The sequence below is a fragment of the Emydura macquarii genome, unplaced genomic scaffold, assembly GCF_026122565.2.
Source record: "Emydura macquarii macquarii isolate MOO-44397 ecotype Brisbane River unplaced genomic scaffold, CSIRO-AGI_Emac_v2 contig_1644, whole genome shotgun sequence".
In the NCBI taxonomy this organism is placed as follows: domain Eukaryota; kingdom Metazoa; phylum Chordata; order Testudines; family Chelidae; genus Emydura; species Emydura macquarii.
In genome coordinates, this window is record NW_027131781.1 from 12,565,176 (window position 1) to 12,586,151 (window position 20,976).

General features: G+C 46.2%; 1 protein-coding gene across 1 annotated transcript in view; it reads left to right on the forward strand.

Moving 5' to 3' along the window:
* AGBL1 (AGBL carboxypeptidase 1) overlaps window positions 1-20,976 on the forward strand; it is a 338,276-nt gene that overhangs the window by 49,484 nt on the left and 267,816 nt on the right. The window contains exon 6 of the mRNA XM_067555656.1: window positions 14,983-15,020. Within this exon, the coding sequence (XP_067411757.1) occupies window positions 14,983-15,020 (38 nt within the window). The remainder of the gene's footprint in view (window positions 1-14,982; window positions 15,021-20,976) is intronic.

Consider the following 20,976-nt stretch of genomic DNA (forward strand, 5'->3'; position numbering starts at 1 on the left):
TGTGGAACTGCTCGGACCCTTTTAACACATGCGTATTATGCACAACACCATCAGGGCTCGGGGAGGCATCACTCTGTCATTGCCACCCCTCCAGCAGGACTGAGATTGAGATGTTAGAGTGTGCTGAATGGCAAGATTGCACGTTTTGTGCTGCACTCTTGTTGAAATTCACAGATACGGTATAACGTTTCCTCCTTGCTATGTGGTAGCAGCATCTGTTTATCCCAACTGTGACAAGCACTCAAGTGTAGTATGTTCATGGTGCATGTCATATATGCATATGTTGTGCAGAAATACAATTTCCTCCCACCCCAGTACAAAGTTTGGAAAGTGTACACACAAACTGGCTATTGGCATTGATTGCAGGTGATTGGAACAGTGAAGACTGAATTTTCCAGACCAGGGCCAGATTTGTAAAGGTTTTTAGATGCCTGAAGATGCAGATCAGTGCCTAGGGAGTTTTTCAAAAGTGCCTAATTAGGTTAGGTGCTTAACGCCCATTGAATTCTATAGAATTTAGGTGCTTTTGAAAATCCCTCTAGGCACCTATCTGCATTTTTTGGTACCTATATATCTTTGAAAATTTGGCCCAAGGTGCCCAAAATGCATCTGTAAAATAGAAATACTCCACCTTTCTCTAGCATCATCCCTGTTTTGGTTGAAATTTCATATAAATGAAAACTTCCCAACCACTCTAATGCCAGCCCACATCTATATCAAGATAACATGAATAAACTGCACAATTCCCCTGTAAAATGGGGACAGTATTACTTGCCTCCTTTTGTGCAATGTTTTGACATGCACAGATGCATTATTACTAATCTTTCCATTTGTTCCCTAATGCAAACGTGTGCGCACTGGTCATAATGACGCTTCCTGCATCGTTACCAGCTGCAGCCAACATGTGTGCCCCACTTGCTGTTAAATAGTGAGTTGGAGGCTTTTACAGAGTCAAACTGTGGCCCTCATACACCCATCAGCCCTGCACAATTGGAGCCCAGCGCCCACTCAGAAATTCAGGGCTGAGGTGTGCGGACATGGATTGCGACACATGGAATTACCACTTGTTTACCACAAGCAAACTCCCATTTCTTCATGCAGAAGAGGGAAAGCGACTCTGAGTATGTCTACACTGCACAGTGCCAGCTGACTTGGGCCCACGGAGCTCAGGCTGGAGCCCAGGCTCTAAGATTTTGAGAGGGGAAGGTCCCCGAGCTCAGGCTGCAGCCCAAGCCCGAATGCCTGCACTGCAATTAAACAGCCCCCTTGCCCGAGCCCCATAGCAGAGTCAGCTGGCCCGGGCCAGCCGCAGGTTTTTAATTGCAGTGTAGACATGCTTTGTATTAGCCATGCTTGCATGTGACCCACAGCTGCAGTGGTGTGTTCTGCAAAGGCCTGCAAGCTAGTTCTCCTCTTTAAATCATTATCTTGAATGCTCTCCTTTGGCTGGACTTTATAGATGGGCTTCATCTGAACAGAACCAGAGGGGAAAGTGAAGTGCTGTACGAACTGTTAATCTGATGCATCTGAGACTAGTAAAATGGCAACATTTTTGTCATGGTTCCATTAGATTAAAAGGAATAAACATTTTCCCCCTCCAGTTCCAGTATCAATCAGTCTCCTCTTCCTTTCTTTTTGAGACAGCCAGAGTGTCTTGAAAGAAAGGTTTACACAGGTTAACCCCATTTCCAGGAGCAGAGGGCCCAGTGCTGTATAGCTCCTCTATCCTCAGTCTTGCATTTTCACATATCTAATTCTTTCCATATCTGTTCATTTTTACAGATCTTTTTAAAACTTTTTTTTTTTAATTCTGTTTAAACAGATATTGCAGGTCTGACCGAAATGAAAACCACATCTCCCATTCATCCCTGCAGCCTTGTTACACCCTGTAAAGGATGCTATTTCAATTAATAATATTTTACATCTTTAAAGCATCCTGAAGTACTTTATCAACCTACAGTGCCATGGAAATGCTGCCATCTCTGGGATGGAAGGTGATAGCCAATGAGTAACACTATAGGAGCAGGAGAACTTTGGCTATGGGCCCTATCTACTTTGAAACTTGCCTCCTGTTTTGTGCTCGCAAATAACTCTGCATAATAGAGAAACAGTATGAAGTAAATAGAATGAAATTCAATAAGGACAAATGCAAAGTACTCTACTTAGGAAGGGATTATCAGTTGCACGCATACCAAATAGGAAATGACTGCCTAGGGAGAAGTACAGTGGAAAGGGATCTGGGGGTCATAGTGGATCTAGCAGAGTAAAGAATTTAAGCTCCCAGACCCATCTTTTGAAAGTGTGGGGCAGGTTTCCTTTGAGGAGGAGGACTGATAGGTCAGAGATAGAGGAGAGGCTATGTCTACACTGCCGGCAGTGCAGGATTGATTTTGTGGGTTTGATTGAACGGCAGTGAAGACTCGCTCAATCAAACCCAGAAGTCGACTCTGTAAATCCATCCCGGCAAGAAGCGCAGCGCAGTGGAGATGCCGTGGTCAGTAGCCGTTAGGAAGAGGACAGGAATCAGGCAAGTTACTGTATGTGGCTTGCTTGTCTCCCATCGACTGCCGCCAAAATCTGCAGCCTGTGTAGACCAGGCCAGAGTGATATCTTTGTAAAAGTGTTCACCCACAGGTGATGTGGTGTTTTTGTCCTTTATCATTTTCCTGTGTGAGTTCATTCGAAAGAGTAGTCATTGTCTGGTTTCTCCGACTTAGTTGTTACTGGGGCATTAATGCCTGGGAGCTTAAATTCATAACTTTGCTAGACACTAAAAATCATGGACTGAATAGAGACACTGGATGTATGGCTTATTACAACAATCTGTATCCCACTTACACCCCCACCTTCCCCTTTGCCTTCCCCTCCCTCCCTTCCTTTCCCCCCTATGACTGGAGGGGTGTTAATGGCCCACTTCACCTTGAATGGTCCCTTGAAATATGTGTTAACTACTTATGCAAAACAATCTGTTCCACCTTGCATTTAACTGTGACACGGCCCTGAAGAAGAACACTGTGTAAGCTTGAAAGCTTGCCTCTCTCACCCAGAGAAGTTGGTCTAATAAAAGATGTTATCTCACCTATATTGTCTCTCTGATATCCGGAGACCAAGACAGCTACAACAACATGCATAAACAATGACATTGAGAAGCCTTGTTTGCTGGCACAGCTAGATGTAGTTGGACATCCAGCTGCCATCATTTTGCCCACAATTAACTGGATTCCCAAAACTATGCACTTGAAATTAGTTGCAGGCAAAACTTTGTGACTGGTTTTAAGAGCCAGGCTGTAAATGTCCCCAGAGAGCATCTTGTCTTTGATGGGCGAGTCTGCAAGGCTCCCAAGTGCCTGGAAATCAATTTGTCCTCCTCGAAAGACTGTGTCATCTCTGCTGGGATTTAAACCTGTGGTTACAGGGATTTGGCATAGGTCACTAAGACACGCCCTCATCTGAGTCAGTGGCACAATATACAGGTTTTACTTGGCAAATGAATTATCCTCTTTTCTTGTGTTCCTGTGAGTGGGTTTAGTCCTCATAAAAGCGTGAGGCAGAGAACGGGTTGGGAGCAAGCATAATGCAGGCATGAACAGGGCTGATCTCTTCACCCCCACCGCTTTGCTGATTCACCTCAGACTTGATGTGCAGCACAACATTTTTCATGTGTCTGCCACTCGGAGGGGTCTCTTGAGCACAGGCTGCCAGTCCTAGTAAACTGATGTGATGTGAACAAATATCAGCTAAGGACTCGGCTAAGATACCACCAGACTCATTTCCGCTGGTGACAAACGGGATTGAAAGGTGGGTCTCCAGGGGGAAAGGGACAGATTGAACCCCTTGGACTGACACATTTTAATTACACAGAGAATGATTTGGGGCCACAGTATGCCGAAGTGCTGCATTGACTTTATTTGCAGATGGTTCTGATTCTAGGTTAACAAACCAGCCTAAGAAGAGCCTTCCTATTCCCCTCCTTTAATAGGTCTATCAGGGATAACATCAATGCCTCTCTCTCAATCTCTCCATGGATGCCCTTTGGGTGGGGAAATTGGGTTCTCACACGGTCATGCCGTAGCCACCCTAGGTAATTAATCTGGTAAGAATTCCATTTGATTGTGATCCTTCCAGCCCTTTCGTCTTGATGCGAGTGACAAGCTGTCACAGCCTGCCTCTGCCATACTGGTGATACCTGACCCCAGAGAGAGAGTCGATAAGAATGGAAAATATCTTTCTGGGATCTGATTTTAGTCTTCAGAAGTGGTGCTGCATCTACGCTGCCCTGAAAAAAAGCCACTAGTGCTTTGTTTGAACATGAATGAAAATGTATTTCCTGGGCAAAGAATATAATCAGCCACTCCTCCGATGAGAGATGTATTCTGGGGGCTGGGTGGCTCAGACACCACTTGATTCCCCCATGCTTTGTACCATGCATACAGGTGTAGTCGGATTATGTGACTATGAAAGAGATAGAGGCCTGGTCTACACTGACAATGTAGGTCGCCGGAATGCGGCTTCTGTCAACCACATAAAGTATGCGTCTGCACTGGCATGTCAGTTCCACCGACCTAAATCGTGGTAAAATTCGACTTAATAAAACCACCTCTGCAAGTGGCGTAATGCTGAAGTCGAATTCTGTGGGTGGAATGAGCATCAGTGTAGGCAGAGCGCAAGGTAAATGGACGTCATTGGCCTCCGGGCGGTATCATAATGCTCTGTTGTGACCGCTCTGCACATTTGCAGTCTGCTGCATTGTGGCCATGTGTGTGGCAGTGGGGCTGTGCTTCCTCGTGCTTGGTGTGCTTCAGCATTGGGTTCACCCTGGAAAATATTATTTATGTGCCCAGGGATGCTTCGAGAATCCTCCATGCATATCTCCAGGAAGCTTTCATGTAGGTATTCTGCAATTCTTTGCAGAAGGTTTCTTGGGAGGGCAGCCTTATTTCTTCCACCATGATAGGACACTTTCCCCTACCACTCTGTTATTAATTGTGCAGGCATCATCGTGGAACACAGCATAGTAGCATCAGGCCAGGCTTGTAGCCAGATGCTTGCAGCAAATCCTCCCTTTCCACCTGTGTGACCCTGAACAGGCTGATATCACTCATGATTACCTAGCGTAGACATACCCAGAGAGAGATGCTTTAGCTGGAACTCTTTGTAGCAGCCCTTTGTAAAGCCCAGTGATTCTTCTTTTCTGCAAAAAACAAACCCAACTGATGCATTGTACAGTCACTGCTCCTAGCAGCACCGTAAAATACCCCAGTGAGGGGCAGGTGAGATGCAGGATTTATCCATGACAGTTTGCCATTTCCCTTTATTCTCCCAATATTGGGAGGCATGGGGGATGAGAGAGAATGAACATTAGTTCAATCCCTACTTTCTGGACCTCTTTCTTCTCTAGCACTTGTTTTACACTGGTGTAGTTCATAGGTGTTAAGGCCAGAAGGAACAGTTAGGATCATCTAGTCTGACCTCCTGCATAACGTAGGACACAGGTCCTCGCTTCGTGACTTCTGCATCATGCCCATAACTTCTGCTCAAGCCAGAGTATATCTTTTAGAAAACACTATTGACTTTAATTCACCATGGTGCATGTGAGAGGAGAATCAGGCCCTGTGTCCTCTGGAGGTATTTAAAGAGCAGGGGCTTGAGTTCCATCTGTCTTCTGTCTTCATCCTGCTATCTCCGATTGTTAAAACCCATAGAAACCCATAAAGCTGCAGAGAAATATTATTCTTAAAATGGGCTTAATTTCTGTATCACTTACTTGTATGTAGGGTCTCTTTTGCTCACTAATTACATTCAGCACAATGGGTAGTCACAGAAAACGGGTTCTATAACAGATGTGATTAAAAAAAAAAAAAAAAAATATAGGGCTCCCTTTAAAAAAAAAAAATCCTGGTAGCTGGAACTGAAGCAAACGTTAGCAAAGAGCTTGCGGGTAGCATGAGGGAGAGAATTAATGTTCAAGGCATCTTTGCTAGTCTTCAGCTTTCCACCAAACCGACATTTGTGCAGAACAGCTGGAGTGCCATGTTGAGGGGGTTATTGAAAATTGTAAGCAGGCTCTGGCTTAACGTAACTGCTAATGCTTACTTTAAAAGGCTGGAATTAAAGAGGACATGATGATGGGTGTTTATGTGCTAGTTTTGGACTAGCATTGCCATGAAAATGCCAACAGCAGCTGTGGCCTTGCCCACCCACATTTCCAGGATCTGTGAATCACATGTTTTTAAATCTTTAAACCAAATCTCTATGCAAGTGCCTGCACATTTATGCCCAGTATTGCTGGGCCACCAAGGAAATGATTATTCAAGGCACATATCTCAGAAGAGATCTACCTCCTGTTAGGATTTATAAAGCACCTGTCACCATTGTGTCTAAGTGACCCTTGTATCTAAGCGCCATGTATCTAAATGACCCTTAGTTGTCAGCTGTGAAACTGTATTTTTAGCAGGATGTTCTGGTGACTGTATAAACCCTGAGAGTGAAGCATGAGTCCCCAGGGCTGAAAAAAAAACCAAAACATCCTGACAACATGGTATAGCTTGAATGTAGTTTATTCCTTTCACAGCTCTGGAAAATAGCTTCAAGCCAGATTGTTGTTTGTGGTGGCATGCAAAGGGCCTAATCAGGATCAGGACCCTCGTGCTTGGTGCTGTACAAACACACATGACGGGGCCGGTCCCTGACCAGATAGCTTGCAACATACACAAAGACAAAAATGCAACAAGTGAGTGTAATGAGCAACAGGAAAGGCAGGGGAGAGAAGAGGAGAGGGACTGTGATAAGATCATGCCGTATGCCGGTGAGGTGCAGAGCCTCATGGTTCCCAACCACCTCTATTTCCCTTCAATAAATCGTAGGAATCCCTATGAGCTCTGTACGTAGCCCTTGTCCGTGTGCAACTTTCTCTAGGTATCATGGCAGAAGAGAGTCTGGAAGAGGCATTTGACAAAGCAAAGGGTAGAAGCTTTATGCACTAGTTTGAGGAGGGTGTCTCAGGTGTAAGCATGAATAAATCGCAAAGACTCCTATGAGAGAAGTGGACAAATGGGTGATTGAAACTGTAGGAGTTGGATTTGCAGAGATCTCTTGGGTAGTTCCCTGCCTATCCAGTCTTTGGCTTCCCTGCTGTCTCATGCCAGTTTTAAGGTGGTTCTGAGATGTGGGCACCTCCCCACTAGAACTGGACTATGAACTTTCAATTTATCACACCCAAGCCATCAACCAGCCTTCATATAGCTTCACTTTTCATTTTCAAAGCACTGTACAAACATCTCTGTAATCCTTCTGTCACAAACTGGGAAATTGCTATATTATTCTTTGGGAATAGTATGCGAGTCTCTGCGTTTGGTTGTGATGAGTTACTTGCTATGGAGTTAGATCAAAAGGGGATGTTCAAGGAGCCAAACAGGAATGATAAAAAGCTGTTTATTGGGGAATACCCTACCTGGATCCACTCAGGCTGAGAATGGCTTAGTCTTATCAGGGTTTAAACGGGTGGGAGTAGAGCATGGTCAGAGGGTGACCAGGGAGTGTCAGCAAGAGCTGACAGGTTGGCAAGGAGACAGAGAGGCAGAAAACAGCAGCAGAGGACTCTGTCTCACTGCCCAGATGGAGGTAACTGGCTTACCTGAACTGTACCAATGTTTGCAAGGAAAGATTCAGGCTTGGGTAGAGGGAAATATGCATGCAGACCTTTATTTCTTACCCGTCCCTCTGCGTGCCTCTCACCTTTGAATGAATACATCACACTTGGTTTGGAAGAAGCTGTTGTTGAGTCGCTTTAACTATCTCGCTGGTCACAGGTGGCCAAAGCGAAAGGCCTTACAGATCCCGAACCAAGTTGGGCCTGTGACATTAACCTGGTTGGTGAACAAGGGGGCTGCAGCCCAGAAGAGCAGTATAAGGGAAGGCCATGGAGTTCCACCCAGAGTGAGGTGCAGGACGCGTGCTCAGGAGACACTCAAAGGGGTTTATGTTGCATTTTCCCCTTGCCTATAGCACTTCCTGGCGCGGACGTGCAGCACAAATGAATTCTCTCTATTTTAAAGATAGAGGGACTGAGGTCCAAAATGAATCAACATCTTGCCCAAAGTCACACGGTCAGTCAGTGACAGACTCAGGCAATTCAGGCTCCCAGCACTTCGCTCCTTCCCCTAGACCAGGCTGCATCTTTGCAGAAACTCCCAGTCGTTGCCAATCAGGTGGCCTGAATTTGCATGGGGGACCTAGACAGAAGACTCCTTTTCTTATTACTTGTTCTCTGAAGTGTCCGGTTTTACTGGATAATCCAATTTTCATTTGGCACAGAACAGTGCAATTTTTCTTTGTTGCTGCTTATGGTTCCTGCACACTGCATTTGCAAGAAGCATTTGTCTATCTGTTTTAGTTTGTGCTCATGCCCTGTTATCCAACCTGCTGATTTGGAAGCACTTCAAAGCCCTTTATTCTTCAGAGTGGCTGTGTCTTCAGCCATTGAGGGGATTTTTTTCTGTTTTCTGATTACAGTGCAGTATTTGTTATTATTATGCCTTTTAAGAGAGGGCAACCTTATTTATCCGTTTTTTTACTGAAAGGTATAAATGAGCGCCCTTTGGGAGGTTTGTGTTTGAAATTCCAGGAGATGATCTTAGTGATTTATTGCTGCAAAGAGCAGAGAATCAGTCGAAGACATCTGGACAGGTCTGTAGGGCTTTTTATTTATTTTTTTAATCTGTTCTTTCCTGAGAAAAATGTAAAGATTTGCGCTGGGCACACTATCAACTTCTCTGGGGTAGCATATGCTCACGGCTTCTTCTTTCTTGAGCTTTGTAGCCTTTCCCTCCTGGTCCTGTCTTTTTTTGTTCTCTCTCTCTCTCATTCACGGTTTGTTTTCCATTATCCCTCCATCTCCCTTGTCCCAGGTTATTCATCTCATTATTTCTTTTGATGCCAGAAATGAGGCTGTTGGTTTACCATATGGTGTTACTAGGTGACTACGTGGTACAAATACTGGTTGTCTTACTTGCTAAAGTTCTGTCAGTGCATCGGTCAACTTACTGTCTCCCTCACTGAATGTCCTTCCCTCCCTCCCTCCCCTCTATGACTTTAGGTTCTGTTTATTTCTTTCCCCTTAGAATGTTTGGGTGTTGAATTTGTTCATGGCCCTGGATATTGATTATATTCTGGGGAGGCTCACCAGCTCAAAGAGCTCATCAGCTCAAAGACTCTCTGTCTCTTTTACTGGTTTACAGCCTCCTGGGAAATACTGGGTCTGATCCTTCACTAGCATAAATCAATGTAGCTCCATTGACTTCAATGTATCTGAGCTGAAGATCTGGTCCAATGTCTTTATTTTCCAAACGACTTTTCTTCATTTCACTTGTGTTGTACCTAGATTTAAAATATGGGACCCTGTAAAGTATATGCTATATGACAACACAGAATCTTTTTCTAAAATCCTTTTGATAGACTGTGGTATTTTCAGAATTGAAACTGGCACGTTTCATTCTACTTAGGTATAATTACAGTCACACACACAGGCACCAGCTGAGTTCAGGCCTGGTTAGGCTGCTGGCCTGGGACTCAGGAGACCCAGTTTCAAATCCATGCTTTGCCACAGACTTCCTCCATGGCCTTGGGCAAGTCACTTAGTCTCTGCACCGCAGTTCCCTATGTTTAAAATGGGGAAAGTAGAACTGCCCTGCCCCATCAGCGTATTGGGGGGATAAATGCATAAAAGATTGTAATGAACGGGATGCTATTGTGAGGGGAGCCAGACAAGCACCTTAGCTAAAAGGAGTGTGATAGGCATTGCACAGACTTGTAGTAAGAGACATTCCCTGCCCTGAAAAATGAGCTAACGTTCTAAATAGATGGGACAGACACAGGGAGGGGAAGCGATATTACATACAAATGTTTATTCTGGTGATTGTGCGGTGGGAACTCTTCCGGGATTATTGAATACAAAGGTGTCCCCGGTCAGTGCAGAAGCAATTCTTTCCTAGATTCAGAGAAAGGTCCCAAAATTGACTTCTGTGACCAATACTGGGAGGTATTAGTTGCCACAGGAGAGACACATAGGCAAAAAAACATGGGTCTCAGTGGTCAAAATGACTAGTGATTTGGGGTGCCCAACTTGAGATATGGTGAAGGGCCCTAACTTTCAGACCAGCTGGGCATTCACTAGGTTCTTGATTAGCTCTACTAGGAAAAGGGAGGTCAGATGCTGCGTGGCAGTTTGCATGGTCTCCAGCACTGAGCGATAGATTTTGGTATTGCCTGTTTTAGGTAGGTGATACAGTCTCCATATCTGAGGGAAGTCCTGACAATCTGTGTTAGTCAAAACTCCCGGTATTGTCTGCTCTCTTTTACCATCCATGAAGAGCCTGGTCAGATGGTGTCTTCTGGTGGGAAGGGGCCAGTCTCTTGCAGGGAGGGTGCACACGGTGTTTGTGGCCTGCTCTCAGCTGGTTGCACTTCATTGGCATAAGAGGCCCTCCCAGAAACAGGTGATAGTCTGGAGAAGTGATTCCTATCAGTCAGAGGTGCTGGGCTCTAGGCCTGAGCAGAGATGTCTGGGTTTAGATGGGGATTTACTGCCCAGGAAAGCAGGCTGAGTGTCTCCTTGCTGCCTCTATGGCAGAGGGGAGTTTGGCTCTCCATGCATTGCAGTGGCATAGATCTGTGGAGGTTCCTTGTGCACGTTTGATGGTTCATTTGGGACAATCAATGGGAAGCGACTGCCTAGGAAGGAGTACTGCGGAAAGGGATCCGGGGGGTCATAGCGGACCACAAGCTAAATATGAGTCAGCAGTGTAAAGCTGTTGCAAAAAAGAGCAAACATGATTTTGGGATGTATTAGCAGGAGTGTTGTAAGTAAGACATGAGCAGCAATTCTTCCGCTCTACTCCGCACTGATTAGGCCTCAACTGCAGTATTGTGTCCAGTTCTGGGTGCCACATTTCAGAAAAGATGTGGACAAATTGGAGAAAGTCCAGAGAAGAGCAACAAAAACGATTAAAGGTCTAGAAAACATGACCTCTGAGGCAAGACTGAAGAACTGGGTTTGTTTAGTCTGGAGATGAGAAGACTGAGGGGGGACATGATAACAGCTTTCAAGTACATAAAAGGTTGTTACAAGGAGGAGGGAGAAAAATTGTTCTTAACCTCTGAGGACAGGACAGGAAGCAATGGGCTTAAACTGAAGCAAGGGAGGTTTAGGTCGGACATTAGGAAAAACTTCCTAGCTGTCAGGGTGGTTAATCACTGGAATAAATTACCTAGGGAGGTTGTAGAATCTCCATCATTGAAGATTTTTAAGAGCGGGTTAGACAAACACATGTCGGGGTTGGTCTAGATATTACTTAGCCCTGCCACGAGGTCCCTTCCAGCCCTATTATTCTATGGTTTAGATAAGCCCCCCAAAAGTATGTAAGTGCATCCAATGCCTATCTGAGCTACCCCCACCTCTTGGGCCTGCCAGATTGAGCCAGAAACACTGGGGGCACAGCCTTTCTCATGGTATTCGGAGCTTTGGCATTTGGTTCAGGCATCCCGCAGGAAATGTATGGTCCAATGCACAATATATGTATGTTGCAGTGCACATCACTCACTGCTGGTTCGGTGTCTCCTTCTGGTCACTCTGGGAATTAGCTTGAGGCTGACACCCACGTCCGCAGTCTGCACACTGGCGCTCTGTCTCTGCAGTCTGCCTGCAGCCCTTTGCAGCCTCAGGAACTGCAGCGTCCTCTTTGTGGCTTGGCCCCTCCGACCGTCTCACTCTCCGTGTTTTCCCCCTTCCGAGGGGGTTTAGCTCCTAGTCCCACAACTTCCCCTAATGTCAACTGCAGTGAACTGTCCTGCCACTTCCCCAGGGGCAGGGAGGGGGACCCACACACTACTCCTGGTCACTGCCCAGGGACCCTGTGGATTGCAGCCTCTTGCTGCACCTGAAATTCCAAACCCTGGTGATCTGTCTCTCTGGGCCCCTTCCTCATAGTCCTAGCACCTTCTTTGACCTGCAAGTACTCAGTAATCAGACAGGGGCTCCTCTTGCTCCCCTGGTCCCTGCCAGCAGTAGCTCTGTCCAAGGTGCTGCAGGTCTCTCAGCCTGCTAGAGAGAGGGTGTTCCCTGCTCAAGCTCCAGGACCTGACTGACCCTGTTCTGTCCTGCAGCTCTTCTTATATTGGCCACTCCTCACAGCCCCTCTCCTACTGGCTGCCTTTCCTGAAACCTCCCTTGGGCTCTATTAACCCCTTCCTGGCCAGTGTAGGGCAGACGCCCCATCACAGTGTAGACATAATATCAAACCCCATCAGATGACCCCTATGTGGATCTGAGTTCTAGATGGTGGTTTGAGCTGTGTTGACATTTGCTTGGAGGCTGTTTCCTTGGTCCCTAATTGAAAACCTGGAGGAAAGCCTAGGTAATCGGTGACTGCGGTATAACCCATTCCAGCAGGTGGCAGTCTAACACACTGAATGGTTGTGAAATGCCACTAGCACAGAATGGTTGCATGTCACACTGAGCACCTTCCATCGGCTGGCTGGCCGTTGGCTCATTCCTGCAGAAGCGACGATGACTTTCCTGCCTTTTAATTGGCAAGACGTTAGTTGCTGAAATGCTGCTTTTTTTTTTTTTTTTTGCACAGTTTGTTCTTTGTGTGTGACAGATTAATTCTGAAAGAGGTATGTTTGCGAGGGAGGTTGGCCTGGAACCTCGGGTGCTGGCAGGAGTTGGCTCTGGAAGCTTTCCTCTTCTCAGCTGCTGAGTGGACACACGATACATAGGAGTCTGGTGACGATAAAATATTTATTTTCTGCTGCGAGATGATAATTGGCTCAGCCTGGAAGTTAATATGATTTATTTGGGGATTTGTTTATAAAGAGATTATGTTGTAATGAATCCGTGGGCATGAAGGGCCTTATAGATGTCATTATCCAATGTGCTATGGGCACTCGGAACTTCACAGCAACAGTGGGGCTGGAACTCTAATCCTCCTGCTCCAAAAAGCACAGGTCCATCTAGGAGAATCTCTTCTGCCGCTAGCTGTTTGGGGCGTATGCCACACAGAGACACAGCTCTGATTCCATCCAGTTGAGAGCAGTGGTGTACATAGCCCCCGCCATCACAATATGAACGAGTGACACACTGAAGCGTTGGATTGCCCTTGGCGTGGCTTTCACAGTGGACACCAATTGATCCCGCTCCCTTTTAAAGCCAGACCCAGTGACCTACTTTGGCCGGGCAGCCTGCTGAGTCGGTGACTTGTTCAAACTCCTTGTACAGCTCATCTGTGCACTAAAGCACATCTAGTTCGAAACCCTTATGAGACTCCCTAGCCGTTCCCTTTCTCCCTTCTTCCAAAGCATTGTCAGCCCAACAACTGCCTCTGGAACACACCTGATGGTATTTCCCTGTGAGTAGGAGCCAGTGCACATTGGTAAGGGTGAGTGTTAGCAAAGTCAAGGCAAAGCCATTGCTAGGAAGGAGACATAGCAATCAGGACAGGGGAAAGACAACAGGGGGGTGGGATTTGGGCTTCCCAGTGGAGGGTAAACTCGGAGAGAGGTTTAATCCATTGTGGTGTCTCTCATCATGAAGATAGTATGTGGTTGCTCTCCTATCAGTGACGCTCTTAGGTAAAATTACATGTTCTTCCCCCCCCAATTGTTGAGCTATCAAGGGCCAGCAGCTGGGAGCTTCCGTAACGATGGAAGGGCAGAGACAGGGCAAAGAAGTGGGGAGATGAGAGAACTGATGGACGTTTTCGTGCGCTCCCCGTGTGGGTTTGGGCAGTTGCAGGGAGGTTGGTTTGACGACATCGTCCCATTTAGCTCTTTGTGTAGTGCGCTGTTTGTGTGTTTCATCATTTTCCTAAGGAGAGGGAAACAGTTCAAGGGAAAGATCAGGAGCATCTAACTCCGTCTCCCCTTCCATCTGTATTAATATAGCTGAGCAGGAACACACATCTGAGCAGTTTCACTGCTGGTGCCTTGTGATATAAAGGTCAATGTCAAGTGCCGTCAGCCACTGTCAGAGTGTAAAAGGCCCTTTGTCAAAGTTTTTGATTTTACAAGTATATTTTGTTACAATTTGGTATTCGTTACCTACTGAATCCTGAGCAGAGTGGGATGGCTCACCCACTGAAATACAGCCGTCTCTGGGCGAGACGCGGCAGTTGTTCTGCCACAGCAAAGTTACACAATTTCTAGCTGGGAAAAGGATTGAGAGGCAGTGTTGTCTAATGCACAAGGCACTCCTCTAGGACACAAAAGGTCTGGGTTCTAGTCCCACCTCTGCCACTGATGAGCTGTGTGATCTTGGACAAGTCACTTCACATCCACCCATCTTGTCTATCTGGACTGTAAATGCTTTGGGGCGGGGTGGTTTTTACAGTGCCTGCCACAATGGGGTCCTGATCTCAGCTGTAGCCTCTATGTGCTCCTGTAATACTAGTGCTTGACGATGACGAAGAGAAGAGCTGTTTTTCTTTTTAAATTGAAGCTACGGGGCGGGAATGCTTAGTTTGGCAAAATGAAATGTCTTGAGTTGGAATTTGGCCAGAACCCTGGAGCTGATGCTTCTCATGATGATGTGCGTGTATCTGATGACCCAGGTGGCAGAAATATATCCCTGTGTCTGGTCTGGATTTGTTCTGAGCCCATGATGCAGACTGACGGCTCAAGGGAGGCAGCTCAAAGACTGAAGACTTGTCTCATTTCTTTTGATACGTGGGTGTTTGTTTGTTTTGAATGGTCAGTACAGATCAGCATAATGTTGAGGCTAGGGGGCTAACCTTGGTCTTGTGGGATAACCGAATCAAACGCAGTGGGTCTGATCCTCGGGTGCTGTCACTCTGTGCGACTGCATCAATATGAGTGATGTTCTGCCAATTTATACCAACGGAGGATCTGACCTAAAGAGTATGAAGACCAAGGTTAAAAAACATTATTGAAGAAATTGACACTATTTCTCCATTGTTTTTCTTCCTCCAGGGCCGCCATTGAGGCTCTAGCAGCTTTGCTGAAATCAAGTAAGCGCCTTCTCTTTGTATTTTTGCTGGTGTAACTTTCTGTGCTGTGCGTCTGGATAGACCCATCCTGTAGGATCACATTCTTCTCCAACTCAGCTTATCCCCTCCCCACAGACACCTCTGCAAGGCAATAGATGGAAGAAATCTGTGTTCAGAACTGGGAGGGGATAATATGTGGCATTTATTGTATGTCTTGCCATGTTTCCTCTAGTGTCTCTACGATGATGCAGGTGGGAGATCATAACCTCGACATAAGGGAGCAAATTGCTTACGTGGAGTGACCGGGTGGGTCACTTGTTCAGATTTTTCGGGGAAGAGCTGAGAAGAATCCTGCAGACTTTGGTGTCATAATGAGTTAGCCACTTTTACCTTCTTCTCCCCCTTCTAGCATCTCAGGTTTCCACTTGTGCTTGAAGCCCTGCAGATTGTAAAGCTTGCCCTGGTACTTAGAGATTGCCATGGTACAGCTAAGCTATGGCAGGGAGTATCTAACACTGGCAGTGTCTGTTTGGGGGAGGGAAGGGACTTTTAGCGTGGGTCACCTTGCACGTAGTCCTAGCCTGAAAGGAACACGTTACCCTTTTCTGCCTTTATCTCATCCAAAAACACTTAGATTTTTATTACCAGGATTTAATAAAGCTTTGATTAAGAAAGAGTGCTCGACTATTGCAGACAATCTCCTCTCCAATAAATCACAATGGCGTATTGTCCTCTCTCCCCCCTCCCTTTTACTCTCTCTCTTCTCTCTCCTTTTCATGAGCATTAGGAATAAATGCATTTGTGAAAAATGGTAGGCCTGGAAGCAGTGCTGAAATGAGCATTCTGCAATGGAATCATGTCTGAGTCGCGCCAGCTAGAGTGATGAATTCTCAAATAATGCTCCAGGATTAACCTTGCTGCCTAGATTTAAAGGTCACGTTATTGCAACGAGGAAACACCTCCTGGTTCAGATACTAAATCTTAATAAGGGGGTGATGGGGCCACTCTAGAGCTGCCTTCAACTTAAAAGCAAAATTAGCATTTAGAAAAAGGAGGAATTCACACAGAGGTGGGGAGCCGCAGGGAGAGTGAGCGTAGTTGGTGGCCAAAGTCTTTCTACAGCACTCCTGCTTTATGGTCAGCACCTGGCGCTGTGAAGTGAGATTCTGCTGTCTCAGTGGTGTTGATGGGGCCAGTCTACCTGTTACAGGACTGTCTAGGGGCTGCTGAGCTAGCATGGATGTGGAGGATTGTTTCCCAAGGGACGTGATGGAACTGAATCACTACCAATTCAGACATATCACTAGCCAATATTCTGGAAGGAACAGCTGTCCACTGACTGGGGAGGACCCAGGTGATCTAGTAGGCCTTTTCCAGCTCTCTGGAACTAGAAATCTGTCTAGGATACAGGTTTAGGCAGCTGCCTATTAGGGCCCGTAGCGTTTAACTGGGTAATTCTGAACACTCCTCTTGTCCTCCCGCTCCCATGACACAAGCCAGCTGGTTCACCCCAGCACCACATGATGGCGCTGTGATTATAACGATCCCATCTCCCGTCAGTGCTTAATCCAATATTTATTTTTGGTGAGTAATTTGTTTATCAGCATGTTATTTTAATCTAATTTTGGTCATATTTGTTATACCCGACTATCTGTATTTCCCAGTGTTAGCAGCTTGCATGTCTTTAAGGAAATTAGCTGGATCCAATCTTGGAGGCTCAGCGGTTATTGAAGGGAGAGGTTAGAGAAACAGAAAGAGACCTTGCTGCATTGCTTGTCTAGTGAAATTGTAATGAGCAATTTAAAGAGACAGGCTGCGGTGACCTCCTGAGTATGTCTCTTTTATCAAGAGGATTCTCTGGTGCTGGCAATAGTTATTGCAAATGACCTTTTTGCCCCATCTCCCTTTCCTCTCCCCTTACCTATTTCCCTATTTCCCCCCAGCCATTCTTCTCCTTCCCTGCTCCTTTCCTCCTCTTCCTCCCTTCTCTTTTATTTAATGGCTGACACTCTTCCTTTCATGAAGCATGAGGATTGTGTGCCCAGTGAGAGAAAATATCCAACGTGATTCTCTCCCACACAGACTGGTACCTAGCAGGGACACATAAGTTCCCCAAGAAAGAGAAGAGAGGAGTTCTATCATGCAAACATTTCATAGCCTGCCATTCAGAGATGGGGCATGCATCAGAACTCCCCACAATTTGTGGAAAGGTCAAAATCAGAAGCTGGATCTCAGTTTTGCAAATGATGGCCCCACCTTTATAACAGTCTGAAGCAAACCCCCTGATCCGCTCCTTTCCCCTGAACTTCAGGACGTTTATAATCCCAATTCCAGTTTTGAGGCTGTATCTTGTCTCTTCTTCAGAGCATAATCATTCAGTTAACTGGGTGGCGGGGGGAAGGTGGGGTGGGAACGGATGTCCCTTTCATTTCTACTCCCCAATATTGTGCTTCAAGGCAGATATACGTACTGTCCCAGAGTGGAAAGATGGTTTCAACTCCTACATGGACAGCTCAGCGCCCATCTGTATTTTGTCCCTGAGGATGAAATAATGGAGTTGAGATGTTGCACCATGTCCTGACTAGTGATGGGTTGGCAAATGAGGCCTGTTTATCCTAGTGGAGGGCCAGTGTTTATGTTCCCATTGATGGGTGGACTTCAGAAAGTTCAGAGATTGAGTTTAGAGAAGTCCTCCAAATTTCTGGATATTATCTGAACTCTCCAGACCACGTTAGTTTGAAAAACTGAGTTGGGAATTTTGTGCACATAATATTTCTCATGGAATTTCAATGCTTTGGTTTCCATGCAGGAGCAGAAAATTCTAAGAAAATGAAACACAAGGGAGAAAACTTAAACCTTTTCAAACTTTAAAGAAGATTTGTTTCCCATTGGGGATAGTTCTGTAGTTTAGCGGGGGGTTGGTTTGCCCTTTCTTACTCTTCACATGTTGATGATGGAACAATGGCCAGGTAGTGGAGGGTTCTCATGTCATGATATGATATGATATGTCTGTGTGAACCACCATCTTGGCCAACATCAGGGATTGAAACAGGGGCCTTTAGAACTGAAGGCATGAGTCACTACAGCTGGAGCTAAAGCTGCACCAGACTCAGCTCCTCTGTGGACTGAGCACAGAGGAGAGGCATACCACATACTGACCAGGGGGATGCACTTATGTATTCTGTCTTCATGCCATGATGGTGATGCCTCAGTGACATTGCAATCTCATGCCGCTATCCCAAGAGACAAACTAAACATTGGGGGTCTCTAAATATCATCCTGCAGCTGGGTGTGCAGGATGTGGGACAGAATCACGGCTGCCCCCTGAATTCTGGGATGGGTGGAGAATCATCTTACTCAAGGAACCCACATCAGCTTCTTGCTGAAACCACTGAGACCGTTAGATCTGGGCTCATCCCATTGTTCACTGGAGGTCTTAGACCTGTCTTTGGGGAGAATTGATCCAATTCCCTTAGGGAAGCCTTATGGGAGCAGTAATGGGCTTGCAGTGGCTCTTCTCTTAGTTTAGAGGATGCCTTAGACCCAGTATTTTTGAGGAGCGATCACTAGTACATAGCAGGGAACAGGAGGTCTTCTTACCCCTTGCAATCTCTTGGAGACTGCAGGGTTAATTTAGCAGAACCTCTTTGCTTCAAACCATGGCCTTGGCACAATGAATTGGCTGACTGGGATCAACAAAGAGTGCACCAAAGAGATTGAAATAGCTAGACACAAAGATAAATATCTTTTTGTTCTCCCTGGTAAGCAGTGGTTTGCTCATCATGTTTCAGATTGATGGTAATTCAGTTATGCGACTGCATAGCCAGGTGATCTTCATTGGTCCTGTGTGTCCTGGTGTGCAATGTCAGAGGGGGCAGGAGTGTGAAGGACGGGCTTCAGGAGCATGCTCAGAAAAAGCAACAGCCTGAGGCCATAACGATGGCAGACTGCTTTCCTCAAGCCCTGGTTTGGGGTCTCCCACCTGCCACACAAGGAACAAGCCAGGGTTCCCTTGAACCTGGAGAATTCTCTTTTGTGTGAGCCCCTCTCTGGCTTTAGTTGCATCTTTAACCACTCTGGAACATCCAGGATGAACGTACCAGCTATGCTGTGTATATCAAGGCAAAACGTGCCCGTTGTGCCATCCAACTCACTTGGTATGTCCAGGCAGACAGGTATGACCCAGATGTGACATCATTGTCCGTTGACTGCTGTGGAATATTAGTGGAAATCTGTAGCACAGTGGAGGGCCAAAAGCAAAAAGGTTGAGAAGTAAAGAGTATTCTACCACCTACTGAACAGGATATATGCAAATCCATTCCAGGAGGAGCTGACTTCTTGCTGCCTACAAATGTGCAGAGTGCTGCTTGTATCTCTGTGACTCATACCCATCATTGGTATTTTAACCAAAATACAGACATCCTCAGACAGGTGTGTCGCGTAGATGGAGACACCAACAGACAGAGACAGGTGGGGAGGTTTCTGTTTTCCTTCCTGCCTTCTGGAGATTTTGGCATTCCTCCTCCTTTCTCTTTCCCTGCTTTGCTGACTATAAAACTGAAAAGGAATGGAAGACTAGACTGAGAGAGACCTGCCAATGGGAGGGGAACAGAAGAGAAGTGATGGGAGGGTCCAGGAGAACCAAACTGAATGTCCTAATGAGACAACAGCATCTTGGTTCCTCACCAGTAGTTCTCATCTCTTGTAATCCAAGTGTTGGGGGTATGGACATAGCATAGTTCCCTCCTGTCCTGTCCTAGGAACCTTCCTTTCCCCTAGAACAGACTTCCCTACTTTAGTTCCTAATGGAAATATTTAAATGCTACATTGATAAGTGCTACAGAAAACCTAAGAGTAATAAATATACTTAGCCCTTAGACTGTGTAGTGCTTTTTATCCGTATTGCACAATGGGAAGATTGGGAAATTGAGGCATGGGGGCAGTCAAGTGACTTGCACAAGGCCTTATGTGTGAGTTACTGCCAGAGTCAGGAACAGAACCCAGGAGTCCCGATTCCCAGACAGACCTGGTTGAAAAATGGGGGAGGAGGGAAACCTTCAAAAATATTTTGCAGGAATATTTACTTCGGTTGAAATTTCTAACCTTCCTAACCAGCTCCACTCCCAGCCCTTTCCACTACCACTATGCAAATGGGTTGGAGCACTAAACATGACTCTAGATCTGTGGTTCTTAACCTTTCCAAACTACTGTACCCCTGAAGCCTGAGTCCCACCCCCACGGGGCTGAGGCATGTAACTTAGTTTCATGGCGCCCCTGTGGCTCCAGGCAATTGCCTTTCTTGCCACCCCCAATACCAGCTTTGCACTTGCGACCCCTCTAAACCCCCAGGTTAAGAAACACTGCTCTAGATCCATTCTGATTTCATTAGCTGCTGTACAAAGCGGGCCATTCTGAGTCTGATCAAGCCCGTCCCACCCCAAGCTCCGCAACTCTGCTCTTCCTCTTGTCATGTTTACATACTTTTGCAGCATTCCCGGGGCAATTCTTCAAGGAAGATTGACTGTTTTGTGGTGTTAGTCATCCTGCTGATTAGAAAACGTGGCATCTGGTTGAGGATTAACAGGAAATGGCGAATCACACCATTGGGATTGAGAAGGGATTCTCGAGCAATTGAAGTTTTCTAGCTCATGCACACGCCCCGACACTGAGTAAGGGTCAGAGGCGTAACACACCTGTGGTCTCATACACAGTCACAAGAGCCAGAGCTGAAAACACGAGATACATTGTTGGTTTGTGCGGGGGCCAAGAAGTAAAACAGCCGAGACTCCTGCAGGCCTGGGTTGAGGTGCATTGGTGGATCTGTGCGAACGACCTAGGAAGGGAATAACAGAGGAGACTGCATATCAATAGTGAGGTGCGTCAGGAGATTAATGTGGGGGTGCAGGACTGGAATAGCAATGGGGTTGCAGGTCAGGACTGAGTTGCAATGGCAGACATCTGCGGGGGCTTCCCGGAA